General features: G+C 39.7%; 1 protein-coding gene across 1 annotated transcript in view; it reads right to left on the reverse strand.

Moving 5' to 3' along the window:
* Positions 1-25,932, reverse strand: part of LEPR (leptin receptor) — a 41,453-nt gene extending 15,521 nt beyond the window's left edge. Inside the window, exons 1-9 of the mRNA XM_049808872.1 lie at positions 25,918-25,932; positions 20,532-20,590; positions 17,492-17,800; positions 16,344-16,461; positions 9,314-9,519; positions 6,769-6,914; positions 5,934-6,078; positions 2,784-3,080; positions 2,493-2,610 (exon numbers count right to left, since the gene is read on the reverse strand). Coding sequence (XP_049664829.1) covers positions 2,493-2,610; positions 2,784-3,080; positions 5,934-6,078; positions 6,769-6,914; positions 9,314-9,519; positions 16,344-16,461; positions 17,492-17,800; positions 20,532-20,571 — 1,379 coding nt within the window. The 5' untranslated portion in view covers positions 20,572-20,590; positions 25,918-25,932. The remainder of the gene's footprint in view (positions 1-2,492; positions 2,611-2,783; positions 3,081-5,933; positions 6,079-6,768; positions 6,915-9,313; positions 9,520-16,343; positions 16,462-17,491; positions 17,801-20,531; positions 20,591-25,917) is intronic.
* Between the last annotated feature and the right edge of the window lie 423 nt (positions 25,933-26,355).

Consider the following 26,355-nt stretch of genomic DNA (forward strand, 5'->3'; position numbering starts at 1 on the left):
TATTTGGACAGATCTTGAACTTGAATCTGCACTAGATGGATAAATAACACTGCAGCCTTACTCCTCAAAGCTTTGGCTCTTAGCCTGAAAAAAGCAGGACGTGAAGGCTCTTCCCAGTGCAAAATTTTTTTATAGGAGAATAGCAACAGGAAGAAACAGGTACAACAAGAGTAGGCGTCTCCAAATACTCATAAATCATATTACTCAAGTGGTATGTATTAGCAATAAACATAGCAAGGCAAATCTCCAGCCAAGAATTTACTCCAGCCGGGAACATGACCTTCAAAATACTAACTGGCGTCCAGGGGAAAGCTGCCACGTGGACCAATCCGACATGTACAGTGAAGTCTCCAGAAGATGGAAATCCCATAAAAATATCAGTTCTGGAGGGCGGTATTAAAATCCCACATACACTCAGTATTGCGTCTGGCAACAGAAGAGAGGAGACCTGGACTCTCGATAAAATGGCACTGGGCATCTTGCTGGTGATGGAAAGGAAAGTTTTCAAATTTCTCCTAATTTCTCCTAAGCTTGTGCACAGCTCAGACTTGTGGTAAGAGTGGCCAGATAGGGTATTAGTTACTCAACAGAACCACAAAAGTTACACTTAGCTGAATCTCTCCTCTTCCTGTCAACATAGCTAATATTGATTAAACTGGTGCCTTGTGCTTTGAAGGTTCAGCTTAGCATTCTCTGTTTTTACAGGATGATCATTTTTGTGCTGTTTCTGTTGGCAGCACTGACTGTAGAGGAAGACGTAGTAACAACCCAACCAAAACAAAACACCAAAAGCAAAGCTATCACACGACATTACTGTAGAGCTTTGGATTTCATCTGTAAAATGTAATTGCAGCAGTAACTAAGAAGAATAGCTGTGTGCTCCTGGAAAACCTGATGTGTCTGATGTTGATGCAACACATCTAACTTCCCACTTCCATCGTGAGGACTTGCCTGTGTCTAAGCAAACACTAGCAACTCCAACATATTTATGGTGCCTCCTACAATCAAGCTTGGGCAACTGAAAAATCTGGCCATTTCATTTGGTTTCAAGCTTGTAAACATTCAAGTCCCTCCTGTATTTTTGTTCCTAATATGCAATAGAACGTTATGGAAATGATACTGGTGTTTTCACAACTACAAATTTTTAAACATCTTATACTTCAACATTTTGGGAGTCACTACACTCATGTAGTCAGTCCCCCATGATTTTTTTTTTCTCCTCTTTCAGATGTTACTATTAACAAAACAAAACAAAAAGAACAAAAAGAACGATCACAATATATACTAGCATCTGGGAAGCATTTTCAGTCTGTATTAATGTTCACTGTTTGCTCTAGCAGAACACTGTAAAAAATGTACAGATATCACCTCCTATTAGAAAATAACATTTTTAGCTAAAACTGAACTGTGAAAAAGTGGGAATAAAAAACATGGCAAGAGCAGCATTGTTTTTATTTCAAGCTCTCTGCCCAGCAGTACATTCATTATATTCATATTTGTGAAGACAGTTGAAACAAAACCTACCTTAGTAGTCAGCTAGTCACTAATTCTGCCCTAAAAGCCTCCACTTGAAGTCTCAAGCATTCCAGTTATTACTTTAGCCCACAAAATCCCGAGAAATATTCACCTGGGTACTACGATAGTTCAAAACTTCAGTCCACCCCCAACAGAGAAGACAGTCCAGCTTTCCAAAGGATTAGGCCCTCAGGGCTGATTTAAGCTTGTTTGCCAAAACCTTTGCTTATCCAGTCCAGCAAAGCAGTAAACCCAAAGATTTTTTCCTCAGGAAGGGTTGTCTGTCTGTCTATCTTGTTTATATAAAGATTAACACAGTTCTAGGAAACTCTCAAGCTCAATATATCAGTAACTCAAAGGGATTTTTTTAATTTCATGGTAAAACAATACAATCACAGGCAATATTTGTGCACATGAAGATAAGAATGATCACACCACTGATTTAATAATCAGGTTTGTATTTTGCAAACAATAATGTATTTGCTCCACACTGCACCCCAGTTCTCCTTCTCTGTCCAGAAGACAGACAAAATCAAACCAACTACCTGAAAACAAGCTAGGCCAAAACTAGAGTGGCCCCCTCTGGGCCACTGCGCCAGTGCTCAGGCACTCTCACTGTGAATGTTTTTTTTTCCTTATTTCCTTACAATTTGTAGATACGAGCAACTAGAAGAATATTTTTTATAAATGATACAAGCAAACACATCTGCTTGAAGAGCACTGGCTTCCAAACTGCATCTACAGGTTTTACAAATGCTGAAAAACATTGTAAGTAGAATCCATGTTACATGCTCGGCTATCTATGGTGCCCTTTCTGCACACATAGGTAACACCTCTGGAGTTCCAGTTGCGAAAAAGTCCAGCTTACAGAAACTGAGGACATCTTATAATTATTATTACAGCAAAGAATCCTGAATAGAAGTATTTCCAGAGCAACACTTTCCAAACATAAAGACTGCATTAAAAGCTATACATACCTGTAGTATCTTAACTGCAAGGAACTCCCCAGGAGCAATGTGTTTGGGTTTGCAGACCATCTACAAGTCATTTTAGTTAAGTACCCATCCGTTTCACATGTGATATTAATATTCACATCTAATTAAAACACATTGAAAGTTTATTAATAAAGACATAATTGTTTGTACAAAAAACATGCATTACAAATTGTAACTGCTCAATAAAAGCTAACTGGCATTTAAAGTGGAAATATTCTGACCTTACTATTAAAATGCACCAAAAATATAATTTAAAATCATCTGGAATCTTACCTACTACATATAATTCAGCGTATCTATGATGGCATTCCCTATTTTGATGACAACAGTATAACGCGTTATAGAAGAAACTTCCTCTAGGTTTTGTTGCTTTCAAGTTGAAAAGAGTAACTTTGCTTACACGATCATTCACAAGCGTATACTGACTTTCTGGGATTTCTTCTGCTAAATTCAGCCACCAGACAATCTTCTTGGACACTACAATCTTGGTTTTGTTTTTATAGATGCAATGAAAGGAAACGTTAGAACCAACACTGGTCAGTATCTTGGGAGGGAAGTACAGGACTTCAGCTACACAGAAGGGGAAAAGAAGAAAAATATCTATTGAGATTAGAATCTGAACAAAAAAAACATAAAAGCATATGTCAATAGAAAAATATTATTATCATCCAGTTGTATTTCTAAGTTTCCTACTTCTTAACTATTATTAACAACTATAGGGGAGAGGGGCAGAAATGAGCCTTTGACAGTCTCCCTCCAAAACTGATGTTTCTAAATTCTGATAAAAATTATCTTTAATATCCCCAGGCAAACATTAATTAAGTGCGCAGAAAATCACTGGAGGGTATAGTGAAAGCAATACACAGCAGCACAAGGGAAACACAGAATCATACAGGCTCCTGTAAATTAAATCTTGAGAAACTAGATTAACATTGCTGCTTTTTACTCAGCCCACTTTTTTAAGGCATCAGGTCAGCTTATTTGAATACTGCAACAAGTACTTGCAACCTAGAAAGGGTTAGCTTCTGTAACTCGTCTCACAACACATACACCACAAATCCTAAAATCACTAAAATTGTCCTCAGGTAAAAGTAAGAGAAGAGTGATGTTTGGGTTGGGGCAGGGGGGGGAAGAATTAAAAAAGAAATCTAACTCCTTTAACCCTGCAAGGATGTTGAAATCCTATGGTAGCTGAAGCATTATTGTAATACTGGAACATAGATTTTGAGAGAATTGCTAAAAAGAACTGGGGGAGAGAGGATTGGGGGAAAAAAAAAAAAAAAATATCAAGCTGTCCAGTAGTTATTACTCCTGTTCCTATTGAAGTCTGCAGGAGATTAATGTCTCAAAAACTTGTTTTACAATCTCAGCAGTGTAGTTAATACCAAATGGTAGCAGTGATACAGTAGGTAATTCACCTAGGCATAAAGATACGGAATTTGCAAAGCATGTAAACATGCATAAGCTCAACCTCAACCAGTCAGGTACTTAGGGAAGCCACAGGTGTTCCACACCTGCTGAAAAGGAACAGTTTGCCAAAGATCAACCCAAAGCCAGCATGAAAATCCTTAAAAGGTCAGGTTTGCCTTCCACAGTTGAGGAACCACGTCAGATATTTTTCGGATTTTTTCCAAAATACAGGCCTTCTCAGATAGTAGAGCAGACTTACAATATTGTCAAAGACTTCCATGTTAAATATAAATCAGAACATGAAACTGGTCAGCTGTACAAAAATACAACTGCCTGATTTCAGCATTTACTCTGGCGGTGTTAATGTGCCTCCATGAATGCAAGGCAGTGTTCCTGTACCAGCTGCTTCACTGCTCCCAGCTGTGCTGCACACTCCACTGTTCTTCCATTGGCTCATCCTAGCATTGGCCAGTGGGAAAATATGCCAATTTGAGCTTCCTGCAGTGAAGAAATTAATCTTTCTAGGCTGCCATCAGGTTTGTCACAACGGGATTATTTTGGTGATGAGATGTATGTTTAATACAATTACATATCCCATAACGGGATTAATTAAAAATAATCTAACAGTATCTACTGCACCTCTTTTACATCCCTATTTCTCAATACACTCATAAACTCTTCCTAAAAATATCAGTATATGCATATGTGAGAGAGAATGTGTATTTACCCCTCAAAAATTCTCAAAGCTATATAGTTTTATATATAATGCGCACACACGCACACTTTTTTTAATTTTTATTTTTATATATATATAGGTATAAATCCAAAAGACTAAGGGCCAGTTAGGCCTCTAGTCATATAATCAGGCATCCTGTGTTTCATGCTTGATTGCCACGAGGGTCTTTTCAGCTTTCTTGGAAGAGAGCTCCTTCTGCAAAGTTTAGTTATTTTCCTGGTATTTGATTTAAGCACATACATTACACTATTTAGCATACAGTAAGCAGGTGTACATGTAAGTGCCTAGGTAAAGCATGAGTACTGTCATGTAATAGTTCAGAGGATACCTGTGACAACACAGACCAAAACATTTCCAGTTGATCATAAGCAGAGCATGGAAAAATACAATGCAAAAATCATGAAATCTTCAGGCTGACCCAAACCAGCTCAATTTGCAAAGCAAATCAGCACTCCTGATAACTGACCAAGGACTTGCCAAACAAAGTTTCTTTCCCTTCCTATATACTCCGACCATGAATGAAAAGTCATTATGATCTATCATGTTAGCAGGAACTATGTTGATATAAAGAACCTCGTTAAATCATAAGAGCCCTTTACTCAGTCCAAGAGAGCTCTTACTGTGTGCGACATGTCAGGAACTCACCCTATTTGCGTAGTAAGTTGATTACAGTATATAAGATAATATGCTTAATATTAAAGCCACATGCATTGAAACTGACTGACTGGGGCCATTACGTAGTTTATGAATGGGACTCGGCATTACAAACCAAGATGGATTAGGTTAAATCTATAAACCTGAAACTATGTTCTGTGCTTTCAGTTCAGCTACAAAGCCTGATCCTAAACTAAAAGTTAGAGAAAGCATTAGAAGAAAAATCTCATATTGAGGTTAAATGCTGCCAACTGTCTTTTGAAACAGAAAAAAATCTTAGAAAAAGCGCTGCTCTGGGTCTGAAGAGGTCCTTGGTGAGCAAGCAACAGGGCCAGACAAGGAGGTGTCATGGAGCTGACTGTGCAGTCTAAATGCATTAGTCCAGAACTCTTCTAATGCAAGGTTTGCACAAAGGAAAGAGCAGAATCTCAGCAAAGCTGTGCAGAAAGAGAAGCAGAAGGGTAAAGAACTTCCACGGGATTTTTCAGCCCAACTCATGCATACTGTACCTCCCTGGACAACACATGCTCTCAAATACTCGTTCCACAAAACAAAACAAACTGGGAAATCTGTTCTATTCCAAAAGACTACTTACTGCACATAAGCAACTGCACGTGACCTACCTCCCAAGTTGAGATTATAAGGTGTGCTCCAGTCACTCCAGAATCCTGGACCATGGTGATTCTTGCACCGCACTTGAACTAAGTATGAAGAATCAAGTAGTTTATTGTCTATGGCCAGTGAGGTTTCTAAAGCAACTTGAACCATCTGTTGGATTATCAGAAGCCATTATTGTTGTATAACGAAACAGGAAAAAGTAAGAGACAGAGGGAACCAAAACAAATAGTCCAGAGAGTAGTTTTTAGGTAGCAATTTGGGTAAAAAAAGCTTTCTTCTTTAAATTTACTGTAAATTTGAATATGGTAGAGGTTGCGTACCTCGGTGGAAAACATGTTATTTCACTATGGACTGCTAATTAACAGCTGCTTTTCATTCCAGAGCCAGCTGCACGGTAGCAACAGAAAAAGCAGTTCACTAATAAAAACTGTAAATATTAAACATATACGCATGTATCATGGAATTCGGGGCTTGCTGAAAGGAGAGCGCTTTGCCTTCAGACTTCACAGAATCTAGCATTTCATCCAAAAAGAAAGATGGGAGTTTGTTTTTAAGAGCAATCAGGAGATGGGTCTTTCATCATTGTGTAGAGGCTCTCCTGTGTAAAGTCCAGCTTGCCAGCTTTACCACACTCTGTTGACGTTTACCAGGGTCTAATGGACACATCAGCTCAGGAAAAACCAGTGTGCCGTGCCCAGCTCCACCAGACCAGCCACGTTGCTCAACCCACCAGAGCCACTGCCCAATGACAAGGAGGTTGGTAAGAAATCCTGGGCTCTGGAAGAGACCCGCCAACCTGCACTGCTCCATCGTAAATGAAAGTGAGCAGAGCTGACTCACCTGCCAACCATTTTGACCTGAATTTGCAGAGATCTTCACTTCATACTGAAGTGGGTATGGCATCAGCACAGGGTCAGACCAGCAGATCTTCACTTGACCTTTCTCTGTCATTTCTAGATGCAGGTTCAAAGGAGGTTCAGGCTTTACTGTGGACAAATCAATTGACAAGTTTACCACTGACCTTATTGCCTGTGACTGCTGGCAGTAATGGGTTTTTACTGATTCAGAAGTCTCTTTCACACATTTTCTTTAAACCCAGTTTTCAAGAGCTGCTCTACAGCTAGTGTACGACAGAGTAATGTTGAGTAATGTCACTGGAAAAGTGCACCCTGGCACTGTTATATAGTTATCAGGACATGCTGTTTGACCTAACATTTGCCTTAAAACTACATGGATTTCTTGCCTTGGGCCATGATTCTTCCCAGTAAGCAAGCACTAACCTACCTGCTTTGCTGAGAAGAGGACTAAGGGATGGGAGTGCTCAGCAAAGCAATTTGTACAGCTTCTTAAGACACAGGAGGTAATGTCCTCATATGGTACACAATGAGTTTCTAAATACTCCCATCCCTTCCACAGTGATTATGGCTATGAAGGAAGGTCTCCAGGAGAGCTACATTAGGGCAAATTAAAAATGGAGGGTTTCAGAAACTTCCCACAAGGATGAAGAGAACTCTTTGGAGAGGGAAATGGGTAGGCAATTTAGAATGATGATTAGGATTACATTCACTCTTCCTCGAACAAAGGCAAGGAACAGTACTTTTAGCTGTTACTGAGACCTTTCCAAATCACTGTGTAAGTACAGTGTCTTTTGGTTGACCTTGTCCTCAACTCACAGCTCTGAGTTTCTCCCATGCAAGAGTAATATCCTGTTAAAAACCAATGCAGAGTAAACAGCACGTGCAAAAGCTGAAGAGAAAGCATTTCCAAGGGGCTTAGGCAGTGGGCACATGTTCACATTGAGTACCACCTGACTGGATGTCCACAGCCCGCACCCACCCCCCCAGATATAACCATTACTTCCATTCAAGGCTTTATGCTGTCTACACTATGTTTTTGCTAACCTGGAAAATATGAGTGCAGGAGGCTGGGAAAGGCTCACAGTAGTTCTAATGGGAGAATGAAAATGATAGTAACCTCCATGTAGGTGAAGGTGGGCTGGTAGCAGTAACCGAGCTGGCAGATTTCGGAAGGTGATGCACATCCATGGTGCTTAGCTTAGAATTGCCTCCTATCATTTGAACCACGTGATCAGACAACACATTAGTCTTTCCTGGAACCTCCTACCGCTCCTGTGGGGTCCACTCAAGTAAGAGTCTGCCTCTATCAATACCAGATTAAATACAAAATAGCCTTTCATTGATCTCTCAGCTCTTCAAGGTGTCTCATTTAAGTGGTCTTACTGGAATCTCACTCAGTTTACCAAAAAGTTGTTATTATTTTCAGTATAAATTCACTACACTAAGTCAGATCTTATTTTATTATTACTTACATACCATCTCAAAGCAATTAACTTAATGAAGACCAGCAGGAAGTGATTTGGGAGGAGGTGTGACTTTTGAAACAAAAATCAGTAACCTTTACATCACACTTTTGTGAATCTTACAATACAGATAATGGCGTCTGTTCTACTGATGCCACCTGTTCTACTAATATAAGCAAGTACAACTCTACATTACACAAGTATTCAGTTTTACTTTCAAAATAATTTTTAATTGATCTAAATCTTGGCAGAACATATACTAATAGTATGCATTTTAAAAACATACTTCACTAAGCAGAACAAACTAATTACATAACTTTAAATATGGGCAGATGCAACTCTGAATTTTTAATTTTTTTCCTGTAGCATAATTTAAAAGCAGCATGATGAAAAATGCAATCTCTCATCTTCAAAACTAGCCCACCCAGGGACTTTTAACTTATTCTGTATGCAAAGCACATCAGTTAGAAAGAAGTTTATAAAATTTCTATTTTTTTTCCCTCACAGCTGACAGAGTCCCTGCCTTTTTGAAATTTGCCAAGATCTGTAATATCTGTGCATATTGTATAGCAACACATATCAAATTCATGACAGTATAGTTTTAACTTGATTAACTACAGAGGAATGTTTTCCAACTTGGAAAATGCTAGTATTGTATGCGTAAGGAAGAAAGCATCAGGACAACAGAGCTGCTTGAGAAAAGAGGTGGGTTTATTTGCTAAGTAACTTTAGGAACAGCTTCCCCCCCCCGCCCCTCACTTTTTAATTTAAGTCCTCAGCAGCATAGACAGATAAGCTCCACCACTGCCCCAGACTCAGGCACAGAGAAGTCCTGATTAGAAACGAAAGCTCAAGTATGTTGACAGCCTGGCCTTTGCTCAGTATGGTTTTGTACCAGAGCCCAGACAGGCATTAGGCAGCTAAGAAATGTGTACAGCACCAACCTGAGTAAGCGAGACAGCACCAGGGAGCCTTCTCCTTTTCTGTCTGTGCCCTCCTTCTCCAGAAGGGACATCCTGCTGCTGTTCTCCATTAAAAAAGGTTTAAAATATAGGTCATACTTACCTATGTCTATGGGCTTGACTGACATCAAAGGTGACCACAGAGGTGTTACACCAATCATCATCTTCAGCCACATGATGTAAGTGTTGTTGAGTCTCAGAGAAGGCACGCAGCACTCACACTTGTCATACTCACTACAGTCACACTGAGCAACCATGACAGTCCCCTTTAGAGAGCTCGTAGATACATCTCCCAGTGACAGCTCTGATCTACAAGGGAAAAAACAAACCATGAAACAAAACAAACCAGCATTTCTTTCTATACTCTATCTCAATAGAGGAGGTTTGCCCATCTGGATAAGATTTATTTGGAAAAAAAAAAATTAAAGAAGTAAAAAAGGTATTAATTGTAACCAATTGTTTTTACTTTGCTGCTTCTCCTTTTAAAAATGGTTTCCAAGTAAAGTAAATATGGTTTCATGACAATTATTCCTAAGGATTGACTTTAAAACCAATGTGTTACAATACTAGATGATACCTGCAGTTTAGTCAGACTAGTTTCTGATTCTTGATGGTAACTATTACTAGATGCACACAAAGTTAGTTTGCATTACGGTGCGCTAATTGGCAGCTCTCTAACAACCGCTTAGAGATTATGTTCCAATTCCTATTCATGAGGCACTGAAATAATATCTAAACAATTTAACATTCTTTCCGGCTTCTGCTACAATTAAGCGTTACAAGTAATAGAATAATAAAAAAAAACCTATTCAAGTGAAAAACAAGTTTTGGAATAACAAAAGGCTAAAGAACTCCACCATTCAGAACACATTTTAGCACTTATTTGCAACAACTTACAGTATTGGGGGGGGGAGGGGGGAAGACACCTGTGTCCTCCAAAAGTCTTAACATTGTGCAGTTAACTCCAAGATAAGGCTTTAATTATTTTTATGCACAGCTTGTTTCTGTAGATAGTCTAATGTTTCCTAGGAAAGCAAATTATTTACTCACATGCATTACTACTATTGTCTTAGGCTCACGGAAAATATTTAGTAAGTAACTTACTGCATTTTACTTTTATTGCTTCTCAGAATGAAGCTGAAGTTGACTTAATGTTCAGATTTAGTTTCAAGCTTTTTTATTATTATTAACCCTCCTTCCTTGAGAGTTTAACATACATGGTTTTTGATTACATAATCCACTGCAAAAACTGTATGGTCTAAGATAACCTTTTGAAGTTTTAGAAGCTAATAGCTGCATGGGCATAATGTAAGTTTCATGAAAAGTTTAATCAGTTTTTCTAACAATATGATTTCAATACATTTTAAATGAAATAAATGACAAAGTAAGTAGCGTATACTGATGCAAGCAATCATGCATGATGTCTCTTAATGACAGCTAATGTTTTACAGGATACAAAAAGAGCATACACATTCATACTGAAATACAGGCCATCACATTTAGTTTATATCTCTGAAACATATACAATTTTCCTTGGGTCAACTACAAGCAGCAGCACAAAGAGGACCCATACTATTTCCCATGTACACATGAGTATGCAGATGCTTTTCAAGTATGTTTTACAGGCATTTTTAGAGCAATCCTCATGCATGATTACTCTTTTATACATGTTTTCAATCTCCACTGACTTCAGTCAAACTGTTCTCAATTTATGAAATAAATACTGCAGAAGTGGGCACAAAGCTGCTTCTATCCTAAGAGCAACCAGCAGTTCCCCGAAGTATTCTGCATTCTCATTTCTATTCCACAGATATTCTCTGGGCTCTTTCAAACACAGATACACGTTTATGGTGTATTGCAGGTATTTGGTGACACAGGCCTCCTTAAGGTAGTGAATTTAATAGTGTGAATACTTTGTGGCCAAATTTCTCACAGCAGCAAAGCCAAGACAAATCCTGAAGTTAAACCATCCTGGATTCTTTCCTGCTTTTGACATTTCATCCTTACAAAAAAAGCTTATGTTTTGAATTGTTCTGAAGTTTGGAATTATTTCTGTATAGTAAGGGTTTTGTTTTACTAATTCAGAGAAAGAAATTGAAATTAATAGAATAAGAAGCTTTCTGTAAAATTTTTAAATGGTTTTATAGTTGGTATGACTCATTGTAACACTTGAATTCAGGGAGGGCAGACAACTCTACATTGGAGGAGAAGAAAGGACAAGATTTTCTGGTTTTTGTTTTTAGTCAACTTGGTATCTAGTACATTTAATTGACTGTAGAGCACAGGGGAAATGGGCATGATTCACTGATCCCATTACCATAATCTGCCCTACTTAAAAAAGAAAAGGTCAAAAATTGAAGAGAGGTTGGAAGCGAACAAAAGGATGACGAATTATGAGGAAGAACGCATGCAAATCGTGCTGACTGGGACTGCAAGGGAACCCACAATGTACACACATGGATCTCCTTGAATCCACGTCCCACTCCCCTTATCTTTCACTGATCACCACACATACATTATGCATCCACCTTGTTTTTAGGAAACTCTTTGAAGCTGGTTAACACAAGGATTTTCAATAACCCTATGCCCTCATAGCATCTGTACTCTGCAATAATGACCCCACAAGCTATGCAGGTTCATATGCGTATGTAGTTTACATTTATTAGTGCTACAGTCAGTGAATACTAACATTCCTAAAATAATTTTTACCAGGACTCATAGACTTTAGGACACAAGAATTATGGAACCTTATACTGATGGTATCTGGCAGACATACAGCTTTTAAATTACTTGGAATATTTTTGTCTTTATAGTTGTGGCTCCACTTCTTTCTCCTGAATTTCCTTTCAAAGACTTCGCAGAATTTTCTTTTAAGTTTCTCTGCCTTTTATTGCTGCTCGCAGATTTTACTAGTCTCAAAAAACCCACAATCAATCTATAAGAATGTAGTCTTTTCAGCAAACCATGTCTTTAATCTGATCTATCTGGAAAGCAGTTACCTCCACCCCCATTTTTCTCCTGATCATTCCTAATAATTCTTTCAATTTTTAACTGTCAAACTGAGCCCATTTGCACCCAGAAGACCATCTGTGTACAGGGAAAAAACCAGTATGCTAGAGAGCTCCTCCCCATGTTGTGTTATGCCAATATTGTGTTTCAAAGGCCACTTATTTGGGAGTAAACAGGCATAGGTTGTTATTTCTCCCTGTTCCCACCACACAAACCTTTTCATTTGTTTACTGTATAAAATGCTGTGTGTAGGAATGCAAGTGTAACTGGAGGAAAATCCTGTGGCTCCATGCCAGGCAGGTCTTCCACCCCTTGTAACAGAGAATTACCAGTATCTCGCTTCTACGCTGCAGACTTCTCTTACAGCTCACCAGTTCTGCAGGCAACCAGGGCAAAGCAAGGGGAAAGACCAAGCTATGTTATCAGATGCCAGGTCTGCTCCTGGAGGAAGATAGCTGGATACTAAAAAACAGGGTAATGAGCTCTGCATTTCCGCAAACTGGCAAGACACAGGGACTATCTCACAAAATTGAGCTTGGGATAAGAGAATAGATCAATAGAGGGCGTAATTGTGAGAGGCCTCCACATCAACTTACTCCAAATTGCCTGGGCTCAATGTATGAGACCTGATTACAAGCAAAACAGAAAGCCAAAGTATTTTGGAGAACTGTGGCAGCCTGGGATTGCACGAGCAGCCTGTCATCTTCAGTTTGGCTGCAGATGGATCCAGTCACAGAATAACCGTTGTTCCTAAACTGCGGATACTGACTTTAGAGGAGCTCATGCTTACAAAGCCCTCACAAGTTCAGAAGAGGTCAGTGTCTTCATTCAGTAGAATGAAATGAGACATTTGGGGTAAACTTAAAACAAAGCAATGGGCTATTAAAAACTGGAGTTTTTCCATTAGACTTGCAGCACACTGAGAGAAGCTATAAATCCTGGTTCAACAAGCACTTTACATCACGCAACAGTGATCAGATCTAAGCCAGATCCAAATTGTGGTGGGGGGAAGGAAAGACAGAGGGCTTATAAAATATACGAGTATATACTATGTCCCCATTCAGTTTTATAGTGCTGGCTACTGGAATTGGAGAGCTTTGTCTTGGCACAGAGAGGTAAGCAAAAACCAGATAGGTACTAAGCATATGAACTTCCGTGAACGGATTACCAGAGCCCACCTCTGAGATTCAATTGAAAACTAGTGAACTGGACTGAAGTTTTAACAGCTGGCAGAGAAGGGAGGGACAATGCGCAAAGGCAATGTGACTTTAAGCTGGAAACATGGGACTAAAGCATAAGACACTGCAGAAGAGAGGGGGGAATAAATAAAAATGTACTGCATGCCCTGAACCACAGAAGTAATTAACATTGCAACAAGGGCATGTGTCCAAGGGTTGCTTTTCTTTTCCACTCCAAACACTGCACTTCTCAGTTGTGCACAAATAGTTCTTTTAGTCAACACCCTAAGTTAACACCTCCTAAATGTTTTGTATTTTGGTGCACAATTCAACCATACTTCAGAAGGTGTCGTTACTTATGCTAAATTAACCTATGGCCCCGTGATGAACTAGACTTCAGACACTGCAGAATCTCTTTAGTGAATTTCAATCAATTTCTTGCAATTGGAACACCTAACCGAAAACAAAAGGTCAAAATTGTTTTAGGAAGAAATACATCAACTTCTACAATTCCTCTAATTTCAGTAAAGGTACAACATCACATTTAGGTAGCTATGTTGAAGCATAGCAGAAATAAGGTCACCACTGTAACTCTCCTTTCAATATTTCTACATACTGTGTTTGTGCAAGTGCTACCTTTATTAAGAATTGATGGAGCAAAGCTGTCTGAGGTTCTAAGGATTTTCAATAATTATATCTCAATATATTTTATATATATAGTAGCTCTAGGACAACACTTATTTGAACTAGCTGCCCTGTTAAACTGCAGAACATCTGATGGCTGCCAAGCTCATGAGAGGATAAGTCTCTAATGAAAGGTTAATATTCTCCAGCTGAAGAAGGCTCGATGTGTAACTGATGCACTCAACTAAGCCACCAGTCTTGAGGCAAATTGCATGATTTATCCTTAAAAGCATGGGAGCCTAGGCCCAGAACTGAAGGAGAGCCTCACAGGTACTTCAAATAGGTCAGAAATACGAGTACACCGTATACATCATCATCTGCTGAAAGGGCAAATTATAATTGGTGCTCAAAATTAAACTGGCAGCATTCATCTGTGTCACTACGAAAGGATCCCTAAGGCTAAGTGATTCCAGTTAATGTAATTAACCATCAGGGTTTACAGCATTCCTAGAATACATACAACTGGAAAGATCATTCACTTTTGGTAGACAATCAACCTAACGTGTCTAATTAAGTTTCAGGATAATCTTTCTCCTCCCAAAGACATGCTGCTAGGGAAGGTAAAAGCCCTATTATTACCCTTGCTTGAGCATCTTACAGAATACTGTCATAACACTGTTTTGGACAGAACAAAACATTTTCTATTCAAAAGTAACTTGATATCATTTACAAGCAGGCAAACTGTGGATGTGTAAAATAAGAAGAGACTTCTTTAATGCTGAAAATAATAAAAGCTGCTGAAGACCCAAGATTTTTTGTTGTAGATTCTTCCAGGTCATTATTTTTGTACATTGCCTGTCCTATATGTGAGAATTCTGGCTTGATCTCCAGACTCCCAGGGAGTAACACATGCCAGGAATGCATATTTTTAAAACCGGGAATGTTTTCAAGGTATTTTGGCTCATGTGAATAAAATGTTAAGGTATCAGCAAGCCAGCAGGGAAACCTGTCACCTTACCAAAATCTGAAACGCTTTGCTAGCTGTTCCCCCAGAACACAGGGACCCTAAAAAAAAAAAATATTCATATGAAACCTGGAAAGTGAAACAAGTTCTCCAATGTCAGGGACTGCACTGCATCTCTCCTTTGCAGCAAAAAGTAATCAAATACAAAAATGCCATAAGGACTCTGGTGAGTCCATAGGGCCTGCTCTCATAAATTGCATGACACTCACTGAATTCCCTTCATAACACAAAGAACCTCTTCATCCCAGCTGGGACTCAAATCTGTTGTTCTACAGATGTTAGGCATACCAAAAAAATTCAGTATAGAGATTACTACACTAGGATTACTGGCAAGATTTTTCTATTGCAGTTGAGGCGGGATGGAACAGAGGCAAAGTCAGACCTACTTCTCCCACAAACACACACATAATGGTATTTCAGAAATCAAAGTAATGAGGAACACTGGAAATGGGAACCCACTCAAAATGAGATTTCAGCTTTAAAGCATTATGTCAACTAAACAACCATATTAATTAGTAGTTAATACACTTGATTTCTACCCTGACTACATGGATAATATGTGGCAAGTGATATCTGGCTTTTTAAGTAGAAGTCATCACTTGTAAATTCAGCTAATTCAACTATTTATGTTTATCCTGTTTCCTAAGGAAATTAAGACTGTGTGTTCATGCTATTACTTCCAAGCTATCCGTAATTCAGGAAAAAACAGTGTGGTTTCGTAAGTGGAATCAAATAGATCTTTTTACAATCTAATCAAGCAGGTCATGTATACAAGACCTGCCCACCCCACAGTCAGGACAATTACCTTCTATTACCATTCCAGAGAATATTTACCGCAGTGACAACTGCACAGGTGGGTGTCTCTCAGAAGCATCAATGTGGTTAGAGGAGCATTTGGCATTGTTTTAAATGCAAAGTAACATAATTACTTCAACAGAGAGAGCTTTATGCTCAAAAGCACAAAAAAGGCAGAACCAAGATTAACATTAAGCAACTGTAACAGCAAAGACATCTTAGCAAGTCAACACTGATTTCATTAAAGCATTTTAAGAAACTTGGGAAGGACAGAGGAGGGGGATTCTCCACTCCAACTATTTCTCATTTGAAGACAGAAACATAAACTTTCCATACTGTCCAAGATTACTTTTAGATAAGACAAAGGTACATAACTTATCATCTGCTTGCAAAGCTAATGCTACCACTGTGCTGCGAGCTTGAGAGGCCAATGTTTATATTTTAGAAAATGCGTTCAGAGTTCTAATGCTAACAGTGACAAATTTAACAGAGTCTGTACTTACACAGCATATGAAAGATCAACCTTCACGTCGGCTCTCAAGTACAACTTCAAAAACCGCAGGCTACAAACTAATAGGTCCAGCTTGCCTTGAATCCAACATTCAATGTTCCAATTTGAATCTGAACAAAAGAAAGGGATTAAACATTTCTGAACTACATTAAAACAAAACAAAACAAAAAACAACTGAAGAGCCAGGATAAAATTCACTTACAAAGAAAAGACAAGTAACATATCCACGAAGGAGGCTAGACCGCAAGTGTGCAAATGTTTACGAATAATCCTTGCTGAATTGGGCACCAGTATATGCCCTTAAACACTTAAATGGCTAACAACCTGTGTGATACTGCTGCATTCTAATTATTAGAGAAGGAATATATTTTACCTGGCTTTATGGACAAGGCCATAAGGGGAAGAAAGAAATTAAGCTGCTGCTGCTGGTTGAAGGTTTTCCTACTGTTTCCTCTACGTGGCTGTACTGCATACACTTTGTGCACATATATGCAGCTGTACTGCATACACGACAGCAACAAATTTAGTGTGGCAGTCTCTAACAGAGAATTATTTGTTCCATGGGACAGTTCTTGTAAAATGAAATTCTACTCTGCTGAGGTCAATGAGATTCCTGCCACTGATAGCAGTACGCCAACAGGCCATTATGCTGCTCAGAGACTGTGGTTTACAGGAGGATAAAAACAGCCTAGGAAAAAAATAATTCAATCTAATCCATGTACAGATATTTACTAAGGCATCACAATCCAGGCAGAAAAAAATGGCACTTGCTCTCCATCTCCCCTGCCTCCTGAAGGAGTTTAAAGCCCATATCCACAAAAATATTTAAAATATTTCTCATAGCGTCTGAACACCTTTGAAGATCTGGGCTTACATCCTTATATGCAGTGCTACATATTTTATTCAGAATTTCCCTAGAAAGACAGCCAACTTTTTTTTTCCCCTTTGAAACTGCTATACAATCTCCTTCATCTTCCACCACAGACTTCTGTGAGGAAGGATTTTACCATACTATGTTGTCTGCTCTGGATAAAAACAAATACCCATTAATACAACCCACTCCCCCTCCTCCCAAACAACAAAATATCCCAACCATTTTTTGAAGAAGTAACTTCTTATGCCCTTGAACGGAAAACCTACCTATTTCCTGTGAAGCAGAGATACTTATTTCTGAAGGAATAAACTTCCTTGCTTGCATGCTTGCTCTGTACAAAGAACAATCAATGTCACTATCACTCCAGAGGCAACACAGAAAACTTTCTTCATTCATTAGCAAGGGAGGCTTGGTTTCGGATGCTCCATGGTCTCTCCTCAAACCAGACCAGCTCTCTACCACTCCAGCAGAGAACGGACTAAAAAATGTCTCATTCAGCAGCATACAGGGTAATGTAAAGTTCCTGGGAGCAATTTGATGGACCATACAGTGGGCAACTGCCATTTGAAGAAAGTCTGCAAATATAAAGGCAAAGATATCGGAAATAAAAGAAAATGTTCATATTACTTGACAGTGAAAAGGCAGGGGCTGATGTTATATAGAAACACATTCATTACATAAAAATCAGACTTTTTCCAGGGACTATTCTCCTCTGAGTTGCAGACAAAATTACTAAAAACATCCCCTCTGAACTGGTGTCACAACTGACAGATGCCAGCCTTCTCCCCCAAAGTCATTGCACCTAACTTTTTGGTTTTTCAACCTCTTAAAATAATTCAAGACCAAGACTGTAGGGGAAGCATCAATTTGGGGTAAATTAGCTTATATTAATTCAAATTACAGTGAATCCTAAACCTAAGTTCACACACGATATAGGTATGAGTCTTATCTCCCCCTGTAGTGCTGGGACACTTGCAATCCAGCTCTTGTAACACAGCTCCATTACCACAGGAAAAATAATCCCATCATAAATATAACACATAGTCACATTGTAACTGTTAAATACCAAAGAATAGTATTACAAGAATATATGACTGGATGTGACCATGCAACCCCAGGGCATTATCTGAGAAATGAGATGTAGGAAAAGAATAATCTTTTCCATCAGACTGAGATTCTTCAAAATAAAATCGCTCTGACCACAACTGTAGCTCTTGTTGGTAAGTCATAGCTTGAATTACGCTAACAATGATTTTGAGAATGATGAGCATGTCGGTTTTGGAAACAGCTTACTGTAAAACACTGCATGAATTTCACAGATTAAAGCTCTAGTTACAGAAAGGCATGTGGGTCATTTGTTCACTTTGCATTTAGCTTAGTTAGGGCATAAATATTTTAAGCAGTTCCTTAGATAGAAATTAATTGATGCTCTATGCCTTGCAATAGCCAAAACAAGAAAAACTGCATTTCTCTACCACTGTTTGATTAATAGCACATAAGCATAAGCTAAATAATATAAAAACACAAAATGAAAGCTTTTAAAAAAGTACATGCATGCTACCTTAAAAGCAGACACTGTGTTACTATGCAGTGTGTTAAAGCGACTTGTTTTCTCTTTACACAGATTTTGTATTGCCAGACTCCTGAAGGGTTCTGCTTTTTCCTCCACTCTCATTTAACAGAGTTTGTGCCTCTGTAAATATCAGCTTCATTAGGCCTCCTGTCTGCATGCAGAGGCTTCAGTTGACCAAACAGACTATTAGTCCATAATACATGATTAAAAAAAGACAAAAGAGTAAGTGACATGACTGCCTATGAAGCAGGACAGATAACTAACATACTACCCAATTCACAGTGTCAGTTGGGGGTTGGGAAGAGATTCCTGCCAGTCATCTCTTTTTCTAAAGAGATTGCCCCTCACATATCACACCAGACAATCTCACAGGATTAATTAAATCCTATAAAGTCAAAATGTGTGCAGCTACTTACCACTTCTGCAGAAGTCTTAAAAAAAAAAAAAAAGAACTATAATACATTACAATACAGAACATTTAGCACAGGATTGCTATGGCTCTTAAATACTCATTAATAAACAGCAGCATGCATTAAGAATGTTTTCCTGCTACAGGTGTAACCGTTTGACCATGACACAGACACACAGGAGGCCATCACTTACAGTTCTGTCCCTCAAATAGTGGCTTATTTCATGTCTGGGTTAACAGGGCTACAAAGATGCCAGCCATGGCTATTTGCTTATTCAGAATCAGACAGAGAGGGCCACTCAATAGATACACTGACTTTCAGTCATTACAGGCCATCAGGTAGTGACAAACTGCTCTGAGGCCTAACAAAAACTCCCTGAGGCATCCACGTTTTCTAATTAAAAGGTACACAGTATGTTTAGATTACGTAAGGTGTTTAAAAAAAGAATGTCAACAACACAGTATTTGATAATTGTATTTAGTGGATAAAGGCACATATATAGAAAGATAAAGATAGATGCATATGTATCTAGAAAAGATAGATATAAAGATGTATATGTATATAGAAAAGATATAGAAATCTAATGATTTATTCATCTTTTCTGAAGATACAAGATGACACAAACTTTGAAACTAACTTCACTGGATTACAGCATCTGCTTTCTCCCTGAGCATCATCACCAAAAGTCTTTAAATAGTTCTTATTTTAATCAAAAAAATGAAAGGCAAACACCAGCTGTCCCTGAACAGCATACACCAATACTGTTACAGACATTTCCCAATTACAAAACCAGTTTATTATACCCAACATTTGCAGTTAATTGAGCACCCTTTAACAGCACTGTGCACATGAAAGCAGGAATGTCAGCTAACTAAAAAAGCAGAGCTCAAACTCAAAGTGACACCCTGGTTACACTGAACTAAACAGAAACTTTGCAGTTTTGATGGAACCAGGATTTTCCGTTCTGCTTTTGGACCTATTAAGATAACAAAACAAACTGCCCATGACCTTCTACCTTATCAAATTTTGACTGGGGCATTGATTTGAATGCATCTTGACTCACCACATACTTTCTACTGATGTTTTCTGATCTTAAAAGTCAGTTGCACTGCTTTTTGGGATAAGACACATAGGCACAACCCTGAGAATGTCAACATTTCAATACCGCACAATGATAACATCAGGTCCTTTGTACATTCTAGTTGCATGTTGTGATAAGATACTAATCCAGTAGCATGACTTGAAACACCACTGTAAAACAGAAATGGTGATTACTCTTCATTCTACATAATTTCCAACAGACTTATTTTTTTAGTAACTTACCCAATAGCACAAACATGGTCAGAACGATTTGCCAACACATCTTGTTTTGTAGAGCAGATCTGAAAAACATATAGAAAATTAACTGAGAGGTGATAATTATCAGCCTATTATTTCACTAGATTTCATTTTGGTGCACTTCAGTTAATTTGATACTCACACCTTTGTAGGCAGAAAGGAAGAATAAATCAGAATGTCATTTGAGAAAAAAAGCATTGCTTAGACTATCAATTAAATATCAATACAGCTCTTCTTTCATTGTTAGAGCTAGATAGTACTTCATTTCTCCAAGCTTTTGCTAATCATTGTTCACCTTCTGGGTTTGGTCATCTGAAAGGCACTACAAATCCAAACAACCTAAAGGCCCAGGAGATACTCAGTTTTCAAAGTGCAGCATCCACTCGGGCACCCATTTCAAGGGTAAAGATTTCACTAAACTTTATAGTAATATTTCAATACTGTTCTTTCATTTCAGGTATTTTGTTCTTTTTTATGTTCATCCCATAGTTATGTAAATTCTCTTAAAACCCAAATATAAGCATTTTTATACTTTAAAAAAAGCTCAGTAGAGGATATCAGAGTAAAACATACCAGAATTTGGTTACTGTTGTAGTTAACCAGTACTGAATGATTAGTAAAATTTACAGCTCAAGTCAGACAGAGAATGCTGAGGCAAGAAATAATATTTAGGGAGTCCCTCCAAAGTATTCTCATTCCTTAAATATTTCTGAGAACAATTTCCTTGAGAACTTCTATGTTGCTAAAAGAACTGGTGCCAACGCTAGGTAATCCATTGGCCTTTCGGTTTGGGGGTGCGTGTACTGTGCTATACATACATATGCACTGTATGATACATACAGACTACTGTGGTGGGAGAGTTTCCGTACTGGCTACACAGCCTCGAAGGAAAGCGTATGTGGACACAGAAGACCAGAAGGGGATAAAAAGGGCGATTCCTTCCTGGTTTTTACCACTCCTGTCAGTGCACAGCCCGAGTACATCCCCTTTGTCTCACCCAGGGCAGCGCCTCAACAAGCCTCCGCAGAGTGGAGGGTCAGCCCCACAGAGGAACCAGTGGCTGCTAATAAAACCAAAGACTTTGGTTACAATAAGGAAAGCCACCCTCTGCTCAGAGTTATCCCTCCTCTCCCTTTTGCCCTCACCAGAGACTTTCATATGATCGTCCAGTGACCCTGACACCGCTTTAAGCCTTGACCATGACTTAAAGCAGAGGTGATTCAATAGGCAAAGCTGAAGCAGCAGACAACTGACCAGTGAAGTTAGAATATTTCAGTATTCTTGTCTCCCTGCAAGCTCTCCCACAAGGAAAGCCCTTGCAAATTTAGCTGGGGCTGGAGACAGAGGCAAGCCATTTCTTCAGCACAGACCATCTTCGTTTCGGTCTGCAAGATGAGTCAGTCCCATCCACTTTTCTCCCCATTCACCCCAGTTATAATCAGAGTACATTTTAAGCTACATTTTGAGCAATTAAAGAGGAAAGCTCAAAATTTCAAAGGCAGTGCTTCACAACCCCTACTTCAGAGGAAAATTTGCCTCTCAGCACAGCTGTTAGGAGGCCAACCTTACCTGTGCCTCTTCCATTAGTCTGTTTCCTAATGGGTGAGCCATGAAGGCCAGAGGAATTATCTAGCTACAACCTTCTATTAAGTCAGTCATTTCACAAAGATACAGGCTGGGATTATTTCCAAAAGCCTATGATGGAAGCTATCTAGTTTTTTCCCAAGTTTCTGACTGAAGAAAAAAAATAACCTTTTTAAAATCATTTACTTGACACAAGCGTACACTATTCATACTAGTAAATGTATGGTTTAATGGAAACAGTCCATGTTACTCTTTTAAAGGTGCAACAAAAATTTGCTGTTCATAGCTCAACCACTTCTCAGGAAGAAACTGGCAGAGATCACTTCCATATGTTGTACAAGAAAATCAGACGTATATTTGAAAAGCTGATAAAGTTATCAATATGTCATGGATGCTATTGCAAATGCTTTGAAGCTCTCACTTTCAAAACAAGTAAAAAACTTCCACCATCAAGAACTCTAAATAATCCATAAAGTTAAGGTCCATCACTTGCTCTCCCCATCACAGGCACTGCAAGAAGCAAAAGCTGTCACCCAGATATCTTAGTCCTATTGATCCTAGATGTTTAAAGGAAAAGAGCCACTATTTTGGTAACTACACATATTTTTGTTGTACTATTTCAGAGCACAGTGTGAAGCATCATCTCCCATTTGTTCCTGGAAGTAAGAAGACAGAGAGTTAATTGTGTTAAGAGCAGCTGCTGTGTTAGTTTCACCCAAGCAATACCTACTGTAGCTGAAAAGAAAGCAACTACAGATCCCCAAAACTACACACATCACAAAGAAGGAAAGTTGTAATTATGCAGCCTACTGAAGATAAAGGCATTTTCACTTCCTGCTGCCATAAAAGTGACCAGATAGAGCAAAGAGCTTCTGACATCAGCACTAAGTTAACCATAATTAAAAATATTTGGACCAGAAAGCAGAAATACAGCTCAAGACATCTTCTCTTCCTACTTCTATTGCATTTTATTGCCAATTTTTACAAAGGTGTTATTTTTCAATCCTGGTTCCAACAATGTTCATGAACAAAAAACAGCACTGTACATAGTAAAAAAGCAATGTAAGCTGCATGTCACCAGCATTAGCTCCTTTTCTGTTTGAAGTTTGGTATCACTTGTGTAAACTTTACACAGGAATTGGGTTAAAACAGGTATCTACAGATAATTCCCAGGACAAGATAAATGTACTACTGGACTGGACAGGACTACCCAGTACCTCTTCTAGTGAGAATATTGAACTTGGCAGAATTCCTAACTTCATTGTAAGAAAGAATACAAGTTTTACAAGAAGTGTTACAGGAACAGGAAGTTAAATAAAGGAGAATTATTAAAACTTGTAACTATAGCCCAATCCCACAGAGAGTAAGTTAACACAGCAAGGACAAATGGTTTTACGTGTGGCTGGGGAACTATCCATACAAAAGGAAGGAATCAGGGTCCATTTTAACACCTCTATCTCAACATGCTGCATTCTGAAACCACCAACTTCACTGTTGCTGCGTACAAGAAATATTCCCACTTCATAGGTAAATAGTATGTTCCTCTGCATGTTAACCACCACAAAAGAAACTTCAGCAAGTAGAGTCTTTGCCGTGACAACTAAAAAAGAAAACACAGCAGATACAGCGAGCAAGGAGGACACCAATGAAAGTAAGATCATTTTTCTTTACACGGTGGCTGAGAAGTCATACAAACCACTGGCATATTAGCATGGGAAACATTTTCAGCACAGCCTGAAACAAGCACGGCTGGTGATCCACAAACACCTGCTCACTGGGCACGGAAAACATACTGGAAGTTTTCCTTTTCCTTCTGGAGCCGCCTTTTTTTCAGTTTCTTGTCCTGACAACTTACGTTTCTGTACGTCTCCTTTCTGAACCACAAAAGAAAAGGGTTAATGCGAAGAGAACGGCAGTATGAGGCAGGTCTACCTGTCCAGTTGGAACATCAGTGAACAGAGGGTGGCACTGGTGACTAAGAGTGCCAAGCCTCTACAACCCATCCTGAACTAAGCTGAGTACCACAACCCTGACACCAATAAACTCAACTGTGAAATTCTCACCGGCTTTTACAGGGAAAAAGAGACTAAATGAGCAAATGTTGCAAGATCAGAACCTTACATATTAGTGGTTTCCAGTGAGCAATTTCAAAGCCTACAGCAATGTATAGAAACTCAGTTACCAGAATCTCCTATTTTTCCTCAAGTAATGAACCACACACACATAAAGGGTCTGGAGCTCTTTTTTACTTTTTCTTATTCCCACCCTCCCAAAAAACAACAACAGCTGCTCATTAATGGGAAACAGGAACACAATACTGCAAGCATACAAACTGTCCCTGACTTTTGCAAGCAATCCACTACAGCTGTTTTTAAATATTTAAAAGATCTCTATAAAGCATAAAAATATTTTAGCAATAATGCCTATGCATAGCGTCTTCTGGCCTGCTCTTTAAGGGCATGGAGGACTTTCCAGCCCTGCTGGTTTTGGCAAGACCAGTGGTTCTTGGTCAGCCCTCCCAGGCATGGAATTTCATTGCATTTGTTTGTCATTTAGTAGATGCGTAAACATTATTAATAAAGAGTTCCGATAAGTGGAACATACAAACTAGCAATGAATAGGACTTGCATTGAATGATTTTGCTTTTTAATACTACAGCTTTAACCAGGGCAACCCAAGTTGCACGTCTCCCCACACACCAAGTACAGTAGAACTAGCAGCAGAGCTATCCTTGTCTCACTTGTGCCCAACAGCACAGCTACAAAACCAGGCTCCAAGTCTGCTGACGGAGCCTCTCTTCTGAAACTCAACAGCAAAACGTCCCAAACTCGAGAGAGTTGCTCCAGATTGTACCATTTCTCTTGACTGTACTGAAACAACCCCCTCATTTCACAGACACCCACGCTGTTCAACAACAGGTTCCTTTCACCAGCCCATGGCAGAGATGGAAGGCAGAGGATCCAGCAGCACAGCAGTTGCGTTTGCTCCTGCATCTCCACTAGTAGTGAAGTTTGTGCACGCTCATGACGCACAAGTTGAGACACTCAAGTTTCATAAATATTCCTGATTTAAAGTCAGCAATAGGGAAGAGGGTTTTTAATAAACTCTCACTCTCGCTTTTTTTCACTGATGAACATACATTAGTTTTTCCTTACGTGCAGCTGGAAGCAGAGGTCCTGTAATTATCTGGCACTTAAAACTCCTTCATATCATAGCCATACTTGGTAGTTAAGGGCTCTCGGTGTTTCCATTATAAACTCTATTTATAAATGCTGTGTCAATAATTAACATTAAATTTCCAAAGTGCTCTTCTATCAGAATAGAATATAATGGCTTCTGCAGCATCAGTGACTCACAACCCACATTCGGGGAGATTTCTTTTTTCTTTTGCTTCAGACACTAAGCCTCAAGAGAAAAAAAAAAAAAAAAAAAAATTAAAAAAACTCACAGGTCTGTTTCGGGCACACCACGCCACCCTCCAAAGTTGCCCGGTCCTTTCGAGAGCTGATCTGTGAGGGAAAAGACCGCTGGCTCACCCACCGGCTGCGTTCCGTTCTCTGCGTGTATTTTGGCAAAAAACACCCAGCTCTTTTTTACCCTCCGGCTGCCTTTTCCCCACGACCACGCGGGAAGGAGCCGAAGGAGCCGGCCCGCCGGGCTGAGGGGTGACTGCTTCACCCACACCCCCCGCACGGCCGGCAGGAAAAACGGGCGGGAAGCCCCCAGCCCCGCGGCTGTCAGGCGTGGCAAAGCCTCAAATTACAGAAACGATAGTAAATTCACCGACCTACGCTTCGCTTCATTCCCGGAGTCTTAACCGACAGCCCAAGGTCATGTCTCGCCGCCTTCGTCCGCCCGCCGGGGAGCAGGACGGCTCCGGCCGCCGCCGTCCCGCCCGCTCCCCTCAGCAGCCCCGCCGGAGCCCGCGCTGCCGCCGCCGCCGGACGGTGCTGGCCGCGGCCCCGCCTCGTCCTAACGCCCGCCCCGCTCCACCTCACGGCCGGTCGGCGGCGGGGAGAGGCCGGTAACTCCCCCCCCCCCCCCGGGGGTCGGGGCCGGGGTCTCCTCACACACAAGATGCCGGGGGACGGTGGGGCTTCGGAACGCGGCCCGAGCCCCCTCACAGCGCAGGGAATGGGGTTGGGGGAGGGCGGGGGGGGGGTGTGTTTCCCCTCGAGCACAAGTCTTATGAGGAGCGGCTGAGGGAAATAGAGAAAAGGAGGCT

Source organism: Accipiter gentilis, chromosome 8 (genome assembly GCF_929443795.1).
Source record: "Accipiter gentilis chromosome 8, bAccGen1.1, whole genome shotgun sequence".
In the NCBI taxonomy this organism is placed as follows: domain Eukaryota; kingdom Metazoa; phylum Chordata; class Aves; order Accipitriformes; family Accipitridae; genus Astur; species Astur gentilis.